Source organism: Poecilia latipinna, unplaced genomic scaffold (genome assembly GCF_001443285.1).
Source record: "Poecilia latipinna isolate Pla-1442-1.1 unplaced genomic scaffold, P_latipinna-1.0 Scaffold1187, whole genome shotgun sequence".
NCBI lineage: Eukaryota > Metazoa > Chordata > Actinopteri > Cyprinodontiformes > Poeciliidae > Poecilia > Poecilia latipinna.
Genome location: NW_015113803.1, coordinates 61484 through 81222, shown reverse-complemented (window position 1 = coordinate 81222; position 19739 = coordinate 61484). Strand labels below are relative to the sequence as shown.

The following is a 19739-nucleotide window of genomic DNA, read 5'->3' as shown; positions in this document are numbered from 1 at the left end:
ATTGTGTTTGACAGTCAAATTGCTTAGTCATGTTGGATGCTCTGTTGTAAAGGATTGCCAAAGTTTTTATTACGAGTACTGTAAATTGTAATTGCTGGAGACCAGATAAGATTCACGTCTACAGTTTGAGAGACCATGTCATTGTGACATATTGAAATACAGCACTGCAAAGCACAAAGAAGAAGGGAGGGTGTAGTTATCAACCTGTTAGCTGAGTTAGCTTAGCTAGACTACTGTTAGCCTCTATTTACCTGCTTTTCTCAGTGAAGGGAGATATTTAGCAAGATATCCTATATCTTGCTTAACATATAGCATTCTTGTCATAGAGAGACCAGTTAAATATTTAATTTGTCTCTGGACCCTTACTTAACAATGAGTCAATGTACTCAATGGCATGCTGGTTAGCATCACTACAGGGACTCTTTTTTTCTGTCTTCCTTGCTCTTTTCACCAACAACAAAACTGAAATATTAATGACAGAAATTCAAACAATCATAAAATAGGAATAAAAACATCCTCCTCTCTAGCCTGGATGTTTGGAAATATCGAATATTCTTCCTCAGCTTGGATGAAAGTTATAGACTCTGTTAAAATAGTCAATCTTTCATTTAGTCTGAATTACAAATTACCAATTTTTAAATCAAATTCTTTCGCAATTATTCATGTTTTCCTGAAATAAGAAAATCATTTTCATCTCATCTAACCACAAGCTTGTAAAATCATTTAAAAGAAGAAACATTTCAGAAGCAACTCATGACAGTCAGACCACAGGGACTTGCTGAAGCTTGTTTGGAGGAAGCGACAGCCTTCTTTGGACTGATTCTTGGAGCCTGGCACACCTTTTGCTTGGAAATGTGTCTTATTTATACAACCATTTTCAGATCTCTTCTGTCACTCTCTTCTGGGTTCAAGTCAGGGCATGCTTTGGGTTATGTGTGAACTGGTGGGAATAATTATGCATCGCAGACATCTTGAAATATTGCAACTCAAGCAGTCTTTTTTACTTTATGGATTGTATTAATCAGGACAAATTGTATTAAAAATCACTTTTGCGCTGGCCATTCATAGTAAATTTTATCCTGCATAACAAAGCCTTTAAGGAAAAGCCAAGAGATGTAAAACATTTGGTAACACTTTATTTGAAGGGGGTTGAATAAGACTGATATGACACTGTCATAAACATGACATGACACTGTCATTAACATGACATAACACCTGTCATAAACATGACATAACACCTGTCATAAACATGAATAAGCCTTCATGAATATTTATGACTGTTGTCATAAAGCGTCATTCGGTAAATTATGACACTTTTAATACAAGTTGACATTATTCAAAATGTCTTTGTTATGACAACTTGACATTAACCAAGAAATCATTACTGATATAAATTTGTTATAAAAGAATTACTGATTGCACTTTAAAAAATTTGGTAACTTTATGTTATTAAAGGTAAAGTTTAAACAGTAATGATTTCCTGGTTAATGTCAAGTTGTCATAACAAAGGCATTTTGAATAATGTCAACTTTGTATTAAAAGTGTCATAATTTACCGAATGACGCTTTGTGACAACAGTGATAAATATTCATGAAGGCTTATTCATGTTCATGACAGGTGTTATGTCATGTTTATGAAAGTGTCATGTCAGTCTTATTCAACCTCCTTCAAATAAAGTGCTACCAAACTTTTTTTTTTCTTTTTTTTTTTTGCAGCCTGAGCCATCTTGCCTGTCAAGCTTAGCTCTTGAGTTTATGCGCTACTGGAAAAATTACATCAAATAGCTCAAATGATCAACAAGCACAGGTTTGGTTTTATTTTCCGAGCCTGAGGCGCTCACTTTGTAAGGTTTAAAAATATCCTTGGCAGATTTCTGATTAATCAAGCAAGGCAGCAATGTTATTTTTTTATTCCAGAAACTAAGTACTGGAAGAATTAATATAGAAGTTTTATTAAAAATGCACTTTTACACTTAATCTTGTACATTTAATTATGCTGTAATAAACATGAAGAGAGATATGAATATTTAGATTTTTTTTGTTAGAGCCATTAGTCGCTAATTGTTATCTTCTTAAAATCCAAAACATTTCCATCATGACTAAGAACATGAGTTCTGATGTAAATGAAGAGGTGACTGTAATGCCTCCAATTTGCTATGAAGCACTTATTTTTGTAACGGCAAATCCAAATAATTAATAAAATTTCCTTAAAACTTTGTCGTTTGAATTACCCCTATTTAAAGGTAATTCTGGTTAAAACATAAATGTATGTTCTGTAGTTAGAGCATTTAGTCAGGCAATGTCCCCGTTCGCTCAGGATAAATGAGCAAAGGATACCAAATTAGTCGGTGATGACACATAGCAAACCGACAAATAATGTAAGCCCAAATTCAAACTGAAGCAGGGCTTGCAGCTCACACAAAGCCGAGTGGGCGTAAACCGTCGAATCTGAAACCTGCCTGGCATTTTACTTCTTAGCTTGTACAAGAAAAAAAAAAAAAAAACGTCATTGCATCTAATCTTTTATAAATGCATCACTGGATGTACTTTATGTGTGTGATGATCAGCAGATTCAATGTTGCACGTAAACAGGCTCATGAAAGAGACATGTTTTTAAAAGTAGTTAAGACATTGATTCACTGCTTTTTATTTACACTCATGTTAGGTTAGGTGACATTAGAAACAGGAAGTTGTCTCCCCTCCCCTCTCTTTCTAACTCTCTCTCTCTATTTCCTGTTTGTCAGGAGTGAAATGATGCCATTAACTAATACTGAAACAGATCTGTACATCAAAAATTCACATTCCAAAAAAAAAAAATAAAAAAAAAAACAAATCAGAAAATTACATATGTAAAAATGACACAGGATGACAAAGGATGAACTTCCTTTACGTCGCGTCTGTAATCATCATTGCTAAAACATTAGCCTGGATCTTTTTTTTTTTAGATTTTTTTTTTTTGGCTTAGAGGCCCTTTTACTTGCGCCGAGGTATCGTCTCTGTTCACGTCAGGCCTCACACAAGAAGTAGGAGTATTAGTTGAGCAATGTTCTGTGAAATGTCTCAAACGGTTACTGTTTTGGATTTGAGGTCAGTAAATTCATCTTGCAACGAAAACAGTAGTAAAGAAAATTCAGTTTTAAGTGCAGAAGTCCTGCAGCCTTTCACACTTGTCTCACTGAGCTTCCTGTTAGAAAACACCGTCGGGGGTAAAAAGACCAGGCTCTGATGATTCATGCTTTTAGGGGATGTCCATGTCTCCATTGGAGGCATGCGAGTGCCGCTTCTCCAAGTCGCACCCGGTCCTGTTGTCCACGTTCTCTTTGCTCTCCTCGCTCTGATCCTCCGATCCAGACTTCCTTCGGAGACGCAACCCGGGGTCCCTCTGTGTCGGGATCTGGAAGGACTGGAAAGAGCTGCCCAGAGACGGTCTTTTCTCTGTAAGGAAAAACAAAAAAAAATATGGAAATCAGAAGGAAAAACTGAGTTTTGAGTAAACTGTTTGGGCGGAAGAAGCGGCAAAGAGGAAATTAATATGTTAGACAGTAACAAAAAAAAAAAAAAAAAACACTATGGAGGAAGTATATTTAAAACTGAGTTGAGTCATACCTACTTTGTAGACTTCTATGTAAAAGTAAAGTAGAATTCGTGTAACTTGCTTCCAACGAGTTTCCTTAAAAAGAAGCTGAGCCATTTAAAAGGTCTTTCAAAGATTTCTTTTATCCTAATTTTCTGCCATGTTTTCTGAGACCTTATTGTGCTGCCGTGTTCTTAAAACGAGAGAAAGTGCACAAAAAAAGGAGACGAAAGAAGAAGTCTCGTCATCTCGAGCAGATGATAAATATCTGACTGTCATGTCATGAAGCAACAGGGCAAAATCCAGCTCCAGCCTGGTGCTGGGCCTGAAAATGCACATCAGCTGTTAGCTGATCCTCGACTTTTCGCTTTCGCTCTTTTGAGGAAAAACTTTGCTGAAGCAAAAAAAAAAAAAGTAATTTCTGGAAATCTTACAATGGATTCAGCGAAATAAATGGGAACAAGTTGTGTCAGTGTGACAGGCTGCTACTTACAAAGAGCCTTAAGATTCAATTCGAAAATGGCTCCTTGCAAACTTGTCTGTTATGTGTCGATACAAACACTGCTTCATTCTTTGAGCTTGGCAGCCTTTTCATGCCTCAGTGAGTCATAGGTCGGCGTAAAGTGGCTTAAACAAAATAACATTCCAGTCAAAATGGCCGCATGCTGGACTGAAAACGAGTGACAAAGCGTCCCAAGTCCAAAGAAAAGATTGGATAAATCTTCAATAGACGGGAGAAATATTTATCTAGAGCACTTTCTTTACCTGGTACTTATGTTGTCTCTTTTAGAGCAAAAAATATCTTGCTGAGTAACTTTAGTAAGAAAACGTTCACTTTTTTAATATATATATATATATATATATATATATATATATATATATATATATATATATATATATCTGGCACTGTTGGTTGCATTGCAGGACACTTCCGCAGGTCAATTCGCTCCTTCACCAGCGAACATCACCATTTCAGACCCAACTCTCCTCTTCCTCCTTCCATGTTGCATCTGGCAGCAACTACGTTTTATTTGAACCCACATACTTAAACCACATCAGTTCATTTTTGTTGAATCAGTATTTTCACCATGACGACAGTCAACTTAAACATCATGTATAATTCAATCTGTTTACTATTTTTTTTATAAAACCTTATATTACATAGTCAATGATTGTGGTTCTGATTTCTGCTAATAAGAGAGAGTATGACTCCTCAAAACTAAAATAACCCTAAGCGACACCCTGCTTAAACCACATCAGTTCATTTTGTTGAATCAGTATTTTCACCATGACAACAGTCAACTTAAACATCATGTATAATTCAATCTGTTTACTATTTTTTTAATAAAACTTTATATGATTGTGGTTCTGATTTCTGCTAATAAGAGAGAGTATGACTCCTCAAAACTAAAATAACCCTAAGCGACACCCTGCTTGTACATTTACAGATGTCATAAAGCCACATTTCCTTTCACAAGACTGACATGGATTTTAGAAAACTATGACGGCAAACTATGAACATGAACTATGAACTCCTCTAAGACACAGCATGAAATGAACCAGAACAGCTCAAGAGGGACATTTAATTCAGCCTCCGACGCTCCCTAAACTAAGATCCAAGCTCACCGCCGGGTCCGATCGGCCGCATCAGTCTGTTCATCTGGACGTTCCAGTGTTTGACGTTGGTGCTCGCCTGGCGAAGTTTCCTCTGAGCAGCCTGTCACGGGAAGAGAGAAACCCCCTAAATCATCTTTGAACCAAGAGGAGCACAAAATATCACCTCAGCTCACTTTACAAGACCAGCAGATGAAAGCCATTGAGAACAACTGCATCAAAATCATATTTTGATATCATTTCACGCAGTACAATAATATTAAAACCATCACACTGACTTTATTATATTATGTCATTATGATTCTGCTGTTCGACAGAGAAGCTCACATCCTGAGGAGGCATCGATCTTTCTTCTTAACAGGAAGAAACCAGTGTGACCATCCACCAGTCACAGCTCTGAGCTAATCTGATTGATATTCTGATTAATTCACAACCATGAAATTCAGAGTAACTTTCCCTCCCGCCGTTGCCTCATGCACGCTGACGATGAGGGGGCTATTTGCAACATTAACAACTCCGTCCACCGTCACCACATCCTGTTTTAGTGGGACAGACTGCTGCAAAGTCATTGACTCAATTGGCTGGATTTCTTTCAGTAGACAAAATAATTTTTTACCAATTGAACTTGATTTCATTGTATAATTAGGATAAAACTGGAAGATGGGTAAATCTGAATCGGTATGATTGGACTGATTAAACTGCATATTTCTAACTGATTGTCTTGGTAAGTGCTTTGAAATGCCTGTTTTTCTTTATTTTTGCTGAAAGATGTAACAAAAACATTTTTAAAAAAAAGACATAATTAAACTTCTAATTCTGAAGGTTACAATTTTGTGACAGTAGTCCTGGTTGTTCAGACCTAAATAAACGTCTCTTTGTTTAGTTTTCACTGCAACTATTTGCATAGAGATGCACAGATTAGGCCTTTCCTCGCTGGATTAGGTTTTTTCAAGGACAAGAAGGAAAAATTGTTTTGCAGGTTCTTTGACAAGGCTTGAAGTTTTAATCCAACAGAAGATACAAAATTAGAGCCATTTATGTAGTAAAGCATCCGAGGAAACGCTCATCTGATTGTTTTTAAACTTCAATCAAATTACTTGGATGGATGAGCGTTGATTAGATAAAAAGAAGAAAAGGGATTTCCAGAATCTGATTGTGGATCAGATTGAGGGAAAATGTCTGAATAAATGGCACATCTGTAATTTTACAGGAGGCCTTGTCTAACTCAAAAAAGAAAGTTAGTTTCTGTTTGTTCAGGAATCCCTTTGTTTCCCGTCAGCATTTTCTGCTCCGTTATTGACCAAGACAATAACGGATTCGAGTCAATCTTGTTCATTGTGGCAATTCGCGCTGCTTTTTGGGCCTTTTTGTCAGTCCCTGACTGGAATGACGCAGCTGCCTTTAATTATTACAAATATCAAACATGTATAATTCCAGCTAATAAAAGGAATGAATCACAGTCTATTAAAGGAATTATTTTGCTGTCTTTAGCTGGAGTTCAGCTCTGAGTTCTCACACATTTTACTCTGAGAAGTGAAGGACTTATATGGGCTGTGTTTTTTCCACTCACCACTACATCCTGGTCAACCCTGTGTCTGTTGGCTCGGACCTCCTCCAGCTGCCTCTGTGCCTCATCCAGGGCCCGAGACTTGACTTCCATTTCCTGCTTTAGCTCCTGTTTTTCCCTCTGCGTCTTCACGATGTACTCCTCCTGCTCCTCCTGCAGGGCCATTAGAGCCTTCATTTTCTCCTCCTCCTCAGCCAGTAACCTGAGGACGAAAGATAAGATAAACGTGCAAGGAAGGTGAACTGTGTGATCGGAGGCTTTCAGCTGAATTAGCACCGAGTACAGACAAACAGCTGCCAACTTCCTCTGCCACGCAGGCCGACTTCCTCAGGAAGATAACCCAGCGTGAACCCCAGAGCTTGAAATCTACTGTCTCCACACAAAAGCGTCTCTTCGGACCCACAACTGCATGCGTGAATGTGTTTTTTGTAACATCTACCTGGCCTGAGCGTAACGGAAGCCCTCCTCATCCAGCCTGGCTTTAATCTCCTGCTGCAGCGCCTCCTCCAGACGCTTCTGCATCTCCTCCAGCTCCTGGATCCTCTTCCTCTGCCGCTCTGCTTCCTCCTCCTTCAGAGCCATCTCAGCCTGCATGCTAACTCTGGCCTGTAGAGTGGCGGAAAAGAAGGAAAAAAAGTTCCCCGAGTTCCTCCTTTGTACTCTTTAAAGTGCTCTCCTCCGTTCCCCTGCCCCGCTCACCTCCTCCGCCTCACGGAGCTGAATCTCCAGAGTGCGCTGGAGCTGCTCGTGCTGCTGGCGTCTCCTCTGCTCGTCCTGGTCCATCAGGACCTGCGCCTGCTTCTGCGCCTCCTTCAGGAGCTCCAGCTCCGCCAGCTTGCGCTCCCTTTCCTCCTGTAAGGCCCGCAGCCTCTGCAGCTCCTCCTCTTTGGCCTGCCGTCGTTTCTCCCGCTGCTCTCGCTGCTCTCGCCTCTTCAGCTTCAGGTCTTTATGCAGAGACGTTTTGCCCTCCACGTGCAGCCTGATGGCCGTTTGAATGGCTGTGAAGACGAAGAGGATGAAGGTCAAGGCCTTTAGATTTTGCTGGGCGACTCAAAGAACAGAAGCGTCCTCTCTGACCTGCCGTCCACTCCTGTCTTTGTTTGGTGTCCGAAGCACTCATTTCGTAGGTTTTGGACAAGGTTTTCAAGCAAAACATGCACCTCTTCCCATCTCGGTCAGGCAGCACCTGGTCAAACACATAAATGTAGAGAATTTAAATTATACGTGTTAGTGTTGTACTGTTCCAGTCGCCATTATCGATGGTCTCAGTCTCGTCTCGGACACATTTAGACCCCGTCTTGTCCTGGTCTCGAACTTTGAGGATTTTATTTCGAGTTCAGTCAAGCGAATATTGGTAAGTTGCCAGAATAAATGTATTTGTTGACATCCTTGCTTTTATTGGACGTCTCGGTTTGAATCCAAGCAATCACGCGACTCATTGCTGAATATGCATTTTTGTTATAGTCGTCACCCATCCCCAACCTCTTTAACTCAAACTCCAAGAAAATGGGAAGTAGTTCTTTAAGAGCAGGACAGGATGGTTCCAAAATCTTCAGCAATACAATTTGACTACCAATTGGCTGCTGTAGAGAGAATATCTGTAAACCAACATGCAACAAAAAAGAAGAAAGAAGAAAGCATAAAGCAACTTGTACATTTTACCTCCACTTAGAAACTAAGCACAAAGAAATGCAAACTATATGTAAGTGATGTTAGCAAAGCTAGCTAGCTAATATTAGCAATCAGTCTCTCTTCCAAGATTCTTTACTCCACGTTTCTTGTATCACTCTGTTCTTCGTCTGGACTTGGATAGGTTTGACTTTATTTACTGGATTAACTGGAGGTTTCTTACTGCTAAAAGGGAGTTGTTCCTTTCCGCTGTCGCCACATGCTTGTTCAGGATGCCGCATGGCCACGACCTCCATGCAGCCAGCTTAGATTGATAATTTCATAACTAGGTGGCGCTACAGACTGCATTTTATGAGAACTACAACCAAATTTTAAGTCATGTAATTGAGTTTGAATCTCTTTATATGACTGGACTGTCGTCTTGAATTAATCTGATGAAAAATTTCTGAATAGAAATTGGACTCGTTAGTCTTATGGACACTTTAAGATGAAATTTGAGTATTGTTTACATTAATTAAACATGAAAAAAGTTTTCTTTAATAAAAGTTTATATTATAATGTTGCATGATTTTACACTCACCAAAACAGGTTACGGTACTTTGTACTGTACCTGATTCAGGCCATGAAATTGAATCAAACTTGGCAGAAATTCTGCATTTCTGCTGATTTCTCACTCGGACAACATATTTTGTTGGTATTTAATCACTTCAGCTGAAGGACAAGTATTATCATTGATCTGATACTTTTCAGTCTCTCTGTATTATCACTGAAAGGACTCTTCAAGACTGAAAACATTTATAGCAAGCAGCTGCCAGGACTGTGTAATTTGGACCTCCTTATTCTGAAAGATTGTAGTTAAAACACATAACAAAAGAAATTGAGTTTTGTGGTTTTTGTCATTAGAAGTCCTTCGTTTGCTTTCTAAGAAGTGGTCACTTTCAGGTTTGTGGTACCCAGTGTAACAGGAACGTTAGCAGGAAAAGTCCAGCCAACCGGGCAAACAGGTTACTGCAAGCAAAGCCTCATTGCTTGACTCAAGTAAATCACAGAAAAACGGCTGTAGATTGTTACGGGATTTTTGCTTTGTTAATGTAGATCTAATCCGTTCAGTTAAATCTGAAGTTAGGTGAAGATAGAAAGCAGCGTTGCCAAGTTTCTAAGCAGAAGACAACTGGACTTCTTCTCTCGTTTCTTGAGGATGTGCCGTCTCTCTCACTTCTTTCATTTTATCTGTCAAGGTGGCCTCAGATTTCATCTCTCTAACATCTAACCTCATCTTCCCAGGCGGTTTATTCACAGCTTCTGACATGTGACCAAAACAACTCTCACTGCATCTTTAGGGAAATGTATGGATGATCAACACAGCCCGGGTCCAGTGTCCTAATGCGTCCTAATTCTAACTTTTATGGTCACATTAGTGAGATTGTTCCGAGTGCAACTTATAAACTTCCTACTTCCAGTCATGATCCGAATTGAAGGAGCATTTTGGAGGATAGGCGAAGCGTTTTCTCGTAGCTGATGGCTGATGACGCTACACTAGGCTGTAGATTGTAGAGAGAATATCAGCAGCATTAATTTAAAATGTTGGTACAAGACTGGAAAGTTTGAAAGAGAATCATCATCTGGGATTTTTGTAGTCAAGCCGTTATGATTATGCAGCTTTAAAATATCATCGTGGGTTTGGAGGGAAGTTTGTCTGACTCTATCTGATCTGAGCTGTCACCATACACTGAGGTACAACTGTGTCTTTATCCAAAATATAATGCATTTCACTACTGCAAAATTTTATTGTTTCAAAAATCAGACAAAACACAGTTGTGTCGCCTAACCACAGAAAGAGACAGATTTGAATATGAGCTGCTCTGAGAGCCTTTGTCTGCTTCGTTTTGCTCTTGTTCTCTGAGGACCCAGCTGAGTCACAGCGACCCGAAGATATCTGAACACACTGAGTGCCCTCAAGTATGAGCAGGAAAGGTAAATGATGCCAACAGGTTAAACAAGTTTCAAAAATACAGTTCGCTCATTTTACGGAAACTTGCAACAGCACCGCTCCAAGGTGAAGAGACGGCAGGAGATAAACAAAAAAAAGTAAAACGATTCACTTCTTTTTAGAAACCACTTTCAAGAAATATCCCATCTAACGACGTTTTATTTCTCTCCGGGAGCATTTGAGTGATTTCTTTTTTAGCTGCTGCTTTGTTTCAAAAACTACATTTTAAAGAAAAGCACAGCATATAAAAGCGGTTAGATATCAAGTAACCACTTTACTGTCCTCTCTGGATTACTTTCTGCATTTTAGGGAAGTCCCCACCTTTAGTTTTCCTTTTTTCAGACAAACAGGAAAAACAGCGATGTTCTCCGCTTACCTCCACGCAGCAGTTCCCGTCCAGGACTATATTCCCTTGGCAGTCCTTGCGGTCCTCTCCGGTGTAGTAGGACAGGTTGCTGGGCCTCAAAGTGAACCAGCGTTCCTTCCAGTTTCTCCTTAGCTGGCCTTTCTTCCACAGATAACCCTGAATCCAAATCAACGCGCACGCATGACTTCACGGACGTAAAGCGTGGCACAAAGGGAGCACTTTTCTGTCCGCCTACCTCTTTCAGGACGTCGCCGACTATCTCCCTGTACACCTCCTCTATCGCCATGCTGGTGATGCTCTTGTCGATGGCTCGGGTTATTTTCCCAGAGTTCATCATCTGGAGAAAGACCCAGACGGTGATGCCATTCTGATGCCCTGAGTCCTGAGAGAAGAAGTCATCGAGCTCAACGCAGTTGAACTCGATGCTCATCGCCATGCATATCTTCTTTAGGAGGTACTCCACCTGAATGAAGAGGGAGAAGATCTGTGTGAGCCGCTGGCGTTTGCAACAACAACATTTTCTTTAAAAGGAGACTCTGTGGATGGAACTTTGATTAAAGTAATATCTTGTTGAACATTTGAGATTTAAGCTTGTTCTTGCTGAAGTTTTACGTTTTTCTTATCAAAACCATATTTTTAAAAAAAACCACTTCTTTGCCAGCATTATTACTAACATTGCAGTGAAATGTTTCCTGACTTGCTAACTGTAACCGTGCATGTAAGGCTTCAACACACTATTTTTTTTTTCTTTTGCCAAACCTATATAGTAACGTCAGTCTCACTGCAGCACTATTTTTGGTACAGTGGTGCCTGAGTGAAAAACATACCAAAATAAAGCTGAATGGTGTTTTCTCACACCCTGAGTTAAAGCAAACACTCTGACCCTGAAATTTGGAGCTTTCTCTTGGCAGCGGGTGAAAAAAAAAAACGCATGACAGGAAACCAAAACGGGTGTTTACGAGTGAGAAACAAGCCCACATTGCGGCACGAAAAGTGCACCGTGTCCCATGGTGGAAAGCAGCAGAGTTTCACCCGCTTCCAACTCAGTGGCTTTCTGAAGATCCAACTTCATAATTAGGTGTGCAGTAGATTTATCCACCTTCTGGTTCAACCCACCTCATCTGGAACCATAACCAACGGGTATTTATCTTCGGAGAGAAAGTTAAAAAGGCACCACAGTCGAAAAGCGTCCCGGTCTGGCAGAACTGAGATGCTGCTTCTGTCTGGCTGGTAGTTCTTCTTCGCCGTAAGAGTCCAACAAAGCTCGTCCACGTTTTCCTTATTAAATGAGCCTTCCACAACCTGAAGCAGCGGAGGGATGTAGCGATTAAAAATGTGCTAAAGCTTCTTGGAACACCAGGAGAAATAAAGCTGTGCTGGTGTGCGCTCACCTTATCGAGGATGTATTTGTTGAGATAAGGCATGTAACCCTGACTGGAAACGGGGCCGTCGTCGTCATCCCTGAAGTGCTCCTCCAAAGCCACGGGGTCATGCGGGATGCTCAGGACTGTGCAAAGGTTGTGAGACAGAACCTGAAAAATCAAAGAGAAAAAAAAAAAAAAACTTTCAGAAAACAGAAGAGAAGATTTATTTCTATCGAACTGATAAAATGGTTTAATCTTATCAATTTTTGTAAACGCAGCGTTTAAAAACACACACACACACACACACACACACACACACACACACACACACACACACACACACACAAAATGCAGGGTTAAAACACTTCAAACAAAGATAAGATTTATCCAGATCTTTAGAGACAGAAAGAGACAAGTTCACAAGATGCTATAACGATTAAAGAAAATACATGAACAAACACCGCATGAAAGACTTTTAGAAAATTTGAACAGTCCATTTTGAGAAATGCTAGTCCAATACAAAGGACAACATCTTCTTCTAAGAGCAAACTTGTTTTTTTAAACTTCAGCTGCATCCTGGCCTTCAAAATTACTTGCTGAAGCAGAAAAATAGTAACATTTTCCGCAAACTGTTGTAGAAACGTCATGAGTGGCTCGTGCCATTTCCTAATCTGAGTACTTTTGAGCAGCTTAGTGCCAAATTCTCTTTTTCAGTGCCTATTTTTAGACAGGTTCTGATACTGAGATCCCATGCCTGTTGGTGTAACTTTCCGACATTTAATATCTTTTCAACTTAAAAAACAAAAAACAGTACAAATGCGACATTATGCATGGTAAGTATGATTTCAGCACGTTGTTTAACGAGCATCAAACCTGCTAAAAGTTTTCAAAACTGTTTTTCTGCTCAGATTCTGAGACGAACGCATTGCTACTTTGAACTTCATCCACAGATCACTTGATAAAGCTGAGATAAAGCACATTTTGCTATTTTTATTTTATTGTAGGAAGTCTTCTCCCTTGAACCGATTTCTGCATCCCTATACTAGATGCAAATTTGTTCATGTTTCAGATTGATAACCAGGGCAGGAAAGCTTTAAGATGATGCTACAGATGCTTGTCTTTTTTTGCACTCATTATCAGTTTGCAAAGCAGTAAAAAATAAAAATCTGCAAGAAGCTGCAGAAAATAGTGCATGGAAAAACATTAGGTTTGGCTTTTACTGTTGCTTGCCTTTCCAGCGATAGTGCAGCAAAAAGAATAAAATACAGTGAGTAGAGAATTCACCATGTTTGTTCAACATGAGCTGCATTGTGTTTCTCAAAGCAGTTAGTTGAATAAGACAAATGTGAAATTTTCTGCTCAGGTAAGTCAGTTCAAGTATCTGTGAACTTTGGTGGCATGTGTGTCTCAGCTGTGTGGTTGATTGTCAGGATAACACACTTTCGGTTTTTCTAAAGATATCTTTTTTCCCCTTTATGTCCTGAAAAAAGTCCGATATTCTCGAGACGTATTCGGATTAATTATGTTTGTTTTGTGTATTACAGATTATTTAACACGAAGATGCAGCACTGTAAGAGATGTGACTTATATTTAACCCTCTGACAGCCTGTAACAGATTACAAAAGCAAAACATGCATTTATACAATGTTTAGAAAAACTGCTGTGCAGGAAGCTACCAACACGGTCAGTACTTCTGTACTGCTGCAATATAGTTCAGTTTTAACCCTTTGAAAACTGTGGGGTTTTATTTTGAAGGCTATGCTCTTTCTTAAAAGACCTGAGCAGCCATGTTGATAGTTTTCTGCTTCAGAGTTTTGATCATTTCTTCTTCTGTAGGTCTGTGAAGTGGAAAAAAAAACAAACAAATCCAGATCAGACAGAGTCCTGGGTTTTAAAGATTGCTGCAGAAAGGAGAGCAGCACATCAGATCACCACCTATGCATTGCTCTGAACAATTCAGGTTTCACGCAATCTTTTACGAGCCTTTAAACACGCCCACAAAGTCGCACAATTCTCAATAAGCATCAGCGTAAAACAATCTGAAAACTCACAACCAATGAGTTTAAAAATCTATTCTGTCTGATCTCACAAAATAGAACAAAACAAACGTCGTCTAATTGATTAGACAGCAGTTAAACGGTGACTGATGTACTATTCGCTCTTGCTACTTAGTTTACATACAACATTTCCACCACAGCAAAGCAAAGGAAAAAACTGGGAAAAAAGTGTGTTGCTGGTTCTTTGCCAGAGGTGGCAGTTTTTGAATCCAGCATCCAGTTACCCAAATCTACTTGACCTTGAACAAAGTACATGTTGTTCCACATTTACAGACAGCAGCAGTTCTTATTTTGACAGAGTTAATATATCGAGGGGATTCAGATGATCTGTCAATGCTTAGCTCTCCTGCTAACACTTTTGAAGTTTTCTTACAAATCTATTTCCTAAATTATATACTTTTACTAACTAAAATGTTTCCTCAGTTGGGACTTATAATGATTTCTCAGAAATCATAAAATGCACAAAATGAGGTTGGCTTCTGAGTTAGCATTGATTTCACGTCTTTCTGTTTTTGGTATTTTTTTTCCTTGAGAGCAACATAATTTGGTTAAAATCCAGAACTAAGAGAACCAAAGAGCATTAAGAAATCGTTTTTACTTTTCCATTTATCCATCGGTTCTGTCAGTAAATAAATAAAAAAAACCCCAGTCAATGAATACATTTGACTAAAAGCTAACTTGTCAAATGGCAAATCAAAGATAAACGATGCCATCTGGAAACAGCTCAACATGGGCAGAAACTTTAATTTTCATACGTTTTCCATGTACCAGAACAATCCAGACGTTTCAAGAAAATGCTAGAATCCTGTATTTGTTCATATTAATCTGGCTTAGCAAATTTTCAGATGATACTTCTTCATGTTTTGGGCAAAATATTATTCCACACCCGCAGAAGTCAAATTTGGCATAAACCTCACGCTAAACAGTGTTTGCTCTTTTGTGCCTATAAGAGGGCCAAGAAAAGAGCAGCTTTGTTTATGATAACACATTCGAAAAGTTCATGAACTGACAGCATTCTATTCTTATGTGCTCTTTTAATAAGTCCGTTAAAACTTAATAGTTTTGTCACAGCTAATAACACACAACTTGCACCATGTGTGTGACACTCGATGCATGCACTTCCCTTGGAGGAACAGTATTGGTACGTTTTCTGAGCAGTGTTTCCTGTAGCAGTGTGCAGAAAAGGGATGAACCGAGTCTGAAAATGAGTTCATGGCTCTAATTTTGTTGTCTAACCATATGATGTTAACATGTTCAGAGGTGCTAATTGTTTGCAGTCTGGACCGGTGTGGCCTCATGAAAAGTGAAATTACCTAAATGAAAATGACAGATTATTAGCAGATGTTGCACCAAAATGAAGAGAAGAGGGAGGAAAGATATCTAATTTGATCTGTTTATATTGGATTAATGTGGTAGAGTTACCACTATTGCGTTTCTATCAACTTTTTTCCCTTTATTTTATTTCTGTCGCCAAGGGAGTGCAACATCTTGAGACATCTGCTGCACGATATCAGGCACCTAGTTTCTGCGTGCTGAGCCATAACCACATCCTGTCTCCAGTCTCCAGTTCTCTACGTCTGTTAACTTTTGAGGCCACAGCATGCAAAGTGCTCGCCTCCACACAGAACATGGTGCCTGTACACGAGATGCATGATGCCGACAATGGAGGGCTGGAAGTGGGATAAGCCAAGTCATAAGGCTGACTCGCTGTAAGCCAGGAGCTCTGAGCGACGTTGCAGAAACGTGGTGGTGGCTGGAAAACAGAGCCTGAGCCACACCGAGAAAAAGTGACATAACAATGAGAGCAACAAAAAAGAAAAGAGACAGAGAGAGGGAAAGAGAGAGAGAGAGAAAGAAGCACAGTGGCTTTATTGAAGCCCTACAGCGAGACGCAACAATTGTCAGTATGTTTCCACTTTGTCCTTGCCCTCACATGCAACAATGTCCTGTTTGACGTACATGCTGGGAACATACTCTATTCAACGAGGCTGCTCTCCAGTGCCAGAGGTCCCTTTGCACTACAAGATGGCACATTGAGGCCCAAGCGTTGATGATGACGGGTCCCATTCACATGCAGACAGAGCAAACTCGTGCTGCCTGCCTGCCTGCCACACAGAGGTGCATATTGTGCCCTCTTTTCAGCACTGTAAGCATTTCACTGGAAATATAGGGAACAAAATTGTTCCTCGTTGCCGCAGTTTAAAGTAAAGCTGCTTTGCACAGGAAATGTGATGGAAATCAGACAGTTCGCTCTCATTTCCTGAAGTACACAGCTGAACACACTCTAGGCAAACAGCAATTATTTGTTAAATTTACTTGTGTGCCTGACAAACTTTTATCTGTTGAAAGTGAACCCTGGTAGGAAATGAAGCAACATCACCACGTCTGTCAATCTTCACCTCAGACACAAAAAGATCACTTTGTTTCCACCCCCACACCCCTCCATCTTCAAGTTAGAGGACCCTCCACTCACCTTCAGCTGAGACTTGGACACCTTCCCACTCTTCTCTAGATCCAGGGCAGTAAAACCGTACCATATGGACTTGAGCAGCTCAGAGCGCAGGTCCATTTCTGCAACGCCGTTATTTTCTGATTTCCTCCTCTGCGTGTCTGTCTTCTTCTTCCCTCTGCTGTTGACACGGGGCCCCTGGGTGACAGGCAGACACGCACTCTGTTGCTGCTGCTGCTGTGTGGCGTTGCAAGCCTGCGGGCAGCGACACCTGCTGGACATCCACAAGATAGACAGGGAGGGTTCTGTCTTGACTTGAGAGAGAGAGAGAGAGAAAAAAAAGGTTTTAATAGAGACAACGTGATTTAAAACTAATTCTAGACACTGATCATTTTATTTATCAAAGGAAAAATGTTAACAAATAATAATTTACCAAATCCCAATCAAAGCTGATGGAGGTATAGCTGTAAAATTAAAACATGTCGTTTGTGTCTGTCTGTTTAGACTGTTCCTTATTGTCGTGTCCTGCATGAATCTAGTTTGATTGGAGTTTTTGGGATTTATATATCATTATGCTATGTTAGCACAAAGAGCATGCTGTATGTCACGAGATTATACATTTCAGATATGATTTTATGTCATTATTTTCTGTTTTGTTAAAACAGAGGATAAAGTATCCCCGCAGCATGATGCTGCCACCACTATTTATTATTGTGTGAAGGGGAAACTGTCTTTGGAATCTCACCTGATCATTGTCCTTTTCGCCGCATATTTGCTGTGTCCCAAACCCATGTTTTATGGCAGATCGTGAAGAGGACTGACTTCTCATGGCTTTCTTCTTGGACTGTACCTCTAAAGTTATCATTAACCTCTTGATCGTTTTTTTTTTTCATTTCATTTTATTTTTTAGATTTTCTGACTTTGTATTTGTTTTAGATTTCCCTTTCTTTGTTTTTTTCTTTGTTTTTTTTCTTTTTTAGCAAACAAGTAACGTTAAATCCGCAAGAATTTGCTAATAATACAGAATAACAGATGTTTTCACTCTTCACATTATCTATCTATCTATCTATCTATCTATCTAGCTATCTATCTAGCTATCTAGCGGTGGGGGAGATGGAGAGTGACGGGTCTCGCGGCAAATAAACTAGTCACGTGGTAAAACAACCTTATCATCGTTACCATGGAGTTGTTTGTGAAGATCCGATGCTTATTGGTTGCCCTTTGTTCGGTTACCAAATTCCTCACAGCCATTGGTCAATTTGGGATCTACTTTTAACCAATGACGAAGCGCGCTTTTTGAAAACTGTTTATGGTCCAGGAAGTTGACAGGCCTTTTTCATAGCAAGAAAGAACGGAACGAAGGAGCTTTAAATCAGCACGAAACGTCTGGTAAACCAAACCAACTTGGAGTAAGGAATAAGCTGTCTTTGAAAGAGTTTATTTCATTTTTCAAACGACTGATAAAGGACCATAGGCCTTTTAGATGTATCTGAAAGAAGCAGCAGCTAGCTTTCGGTCGTGTGTAGCGTGTGCTTTAAACGTAGCTTTCTGTTTGGGTCAAAGCTAACTTCTTTGTTTGCTAATATTTTAGCTGGCTCTTCACAACACCCATTTCATGTGTTTTCGCTTTATTGTTTGCCTTGTCGGCGATATTTGTTTTTCTTTGAAAAACATAAGTATAATAATATTGGCAGTTGCCAATATTATTGTTATTTTTTTTTCTTGTTGGTTAGCGTTGTCAGTTTTATACTCCCTATCTTTAAAAGCGTGTTCGGATATTTATGCTTTGCTGCTCAAATGTTTTATTCTGTTTCCCTTTTTTAGTTGCTCAAATCCTGAGATTGTCTTTTTACCCCGATCAGCATCATGAGTTCTCCAGTCCTTCGTCAACAAAGTCAGAATAAAATCCGCAGTGATTTTCTAAGGTAAGATATATATATATATATATATATATATATATATATATATAAAGGCCCGCAAATTCACTTTTTCCCTCCTAAGATTAGTGTGTGATTTATCCAAAGCACGTTTTCTTGTAATAATATGCATTTTAAAGGTGATATGCAACAGAAAGTTGGTGATATTGTGAAAATTTGTACTTTGAGGGTTACTAGAAGTCTTTCTTGAAAGTTGTTGTAGAACATAATCAAATTAAAATGGCTGCTACCCATATAGACTTAGGCTTATTGTATTGTCATTGCACAAAGAAACATAAGTAAAATTGGCAATGCAATGTCATCACTTGGCCACCGGAGCGCACACAAAAACACAAGTGTGCCTATAATTAAATAATATGCAAATAATAATTACTATTTTCAAACAGTCTTAGACAGTCTTCATGATGGGATTGTTGAGCAATCTGATGGCCAGTGGGACACAACTATTTCTGAGTCTGGCTGTTCTGCAGCAGATGCTACGGACTCTCCTCCTAGACAGCAAGCGGATGAACAGACCATGGAGAGGATGGGTGGAATCAGAGAGGATCTGGTTAGCTCTGGCTAAGCAGCGTCTGTGTGCAATACTCTGGATATGGGGGAGTGGAGCCCCAACAATCCTCTCAGCTGTCTTCACCACTCTTCGCAGAGACTTCCAGTCTGAGGCCTTGCAGCACCCAGACAAGATGCTGATCAGCAGGCTCTCAATAGTTCCTCTGTAGAAGGTGGAGAGGATGGGAGGGAGGAGTGAAGCTCTTCTCATTTGTCTCAGAAAGTGCAGGCGCTGCTGTGCTTTTTTTCACCAGTGAAGTGATGTGAGTTGTCCAGCTGAGGTTGTCTGTAATGTGCACCCTCAGGAACTTAGTGCTGCTGACGATCTCCACTCCTTTGTCGTTGATTAGGAGTGGTGTGTGGTTGGGTCAAGACCTCCTGAAGTCGACAATGATCTCTTTTGTTTTATCGACTTTCAGGAGCAGGTTGTTTATTCTGCACCAGTCCACAAGATATTGTATCTCTTTTCTGTAGTTCACTTTATTGTCGTCCTGAATGAGTCCCATAATTATAGTATCGTCTGCATATTTCATATTTCATGATGTGGTTGGTGTTTAACCTGGGACGACAGTCGTGGGTCGTCAGGGTAAACAGCAGGGGGGGAACCAGTGTTTAAAAAATGATATTGGAGGCGTCATTACCC

At 39.8% G+C, this 19739-nt stretch overlaps 2 protein-coding genes across 8 annotated transcripts in view; one reads left to right on the top strand and one right to left on the bottom strand.

Annotated features, from left to right (window-relative positions):
* Positions 1–2614: 2614 nt before the first annotated feature.
* LOC106960477 (DEF6 guanine nucleotide exchange factor) lies at positions 2615–17473 on the bottom strand. The gene is made up of 12 exons (XM_015053597.1): positions 17356–17473; positions 16635–16924; positions 12132–12272; positions 11857–12042; positions 10976–11203; positions 10750–10896; positions 7832–7940; positions 7454–7752; positions 7194–7360; positions 6758–6956; positions 5200–5290; positions 2615–3434 (listed from the first exon to the last, which is right to left on the bottom strand). Exons 2-12 carry the CDS (start codon positions 16890–16892, stop codon positions 3238–3240), a joined length of 2022 nt encoding a protein of 673 aa, XP_014909083.1. The 5' UTR covers positions 16893–16924; positions 17356–17473; the 3' UTR covers positions 2615–3237.
* A 410-nt stretch (positions 17474–17883) lies between these two features.
* Positions 17884–19739, top strand: part of troap (trophinin associated protein) — a 15020-nt gene continuing 13164 nt past the window's right edge. For 4 of the 7 annotated variants that reach the window (XM_015053606.1, XM_015053607.1, XM_015053608.1 and 1 more), the window contains exons 1-2: positions 17884–18019; positions 18435–18535. In XM_015053606.1, the coding sequence (XP_014909092.1) occupies positions 18477–18535 (59 nt within the window). In that variant the 5' untranslated portion in view covers positions 17884–18019; positions 18435–18476. The remainder of the gene's footprint in view (positions 18020–18434; positions 18536–19739) is intronic. The other 3 variants (XM_015053604.1, XM_015053603.1, XM_015053605.1) reach the window with 3 other exon arrangements.

Bases quoted from the DNA above. Each gene is read 5' to 3' on its own strand.
- LOC106960477 (XM_015053597.1), bottom strand. From the start codon at position 16,892: ATGTCCAGCAGGTGTCGCTGCCCGCAGGCTTGCAACGCCACACAGCAG. The intron at 11,204-11,856 runs GTGGGTTGAACC...CTCTTCATTCAG, and splicing joins TGGTTATGGTTCCAGATGAG to GTGGAGTACCTCCTAAAGAA. The intron at 7,941-10,749 runs GTAAGCGGAGAA...GTGTTTGACCAG, and splicing joins ACGGGAACTGCTGCGTGGAG to GTGCTGCCTGACCGAGATGG.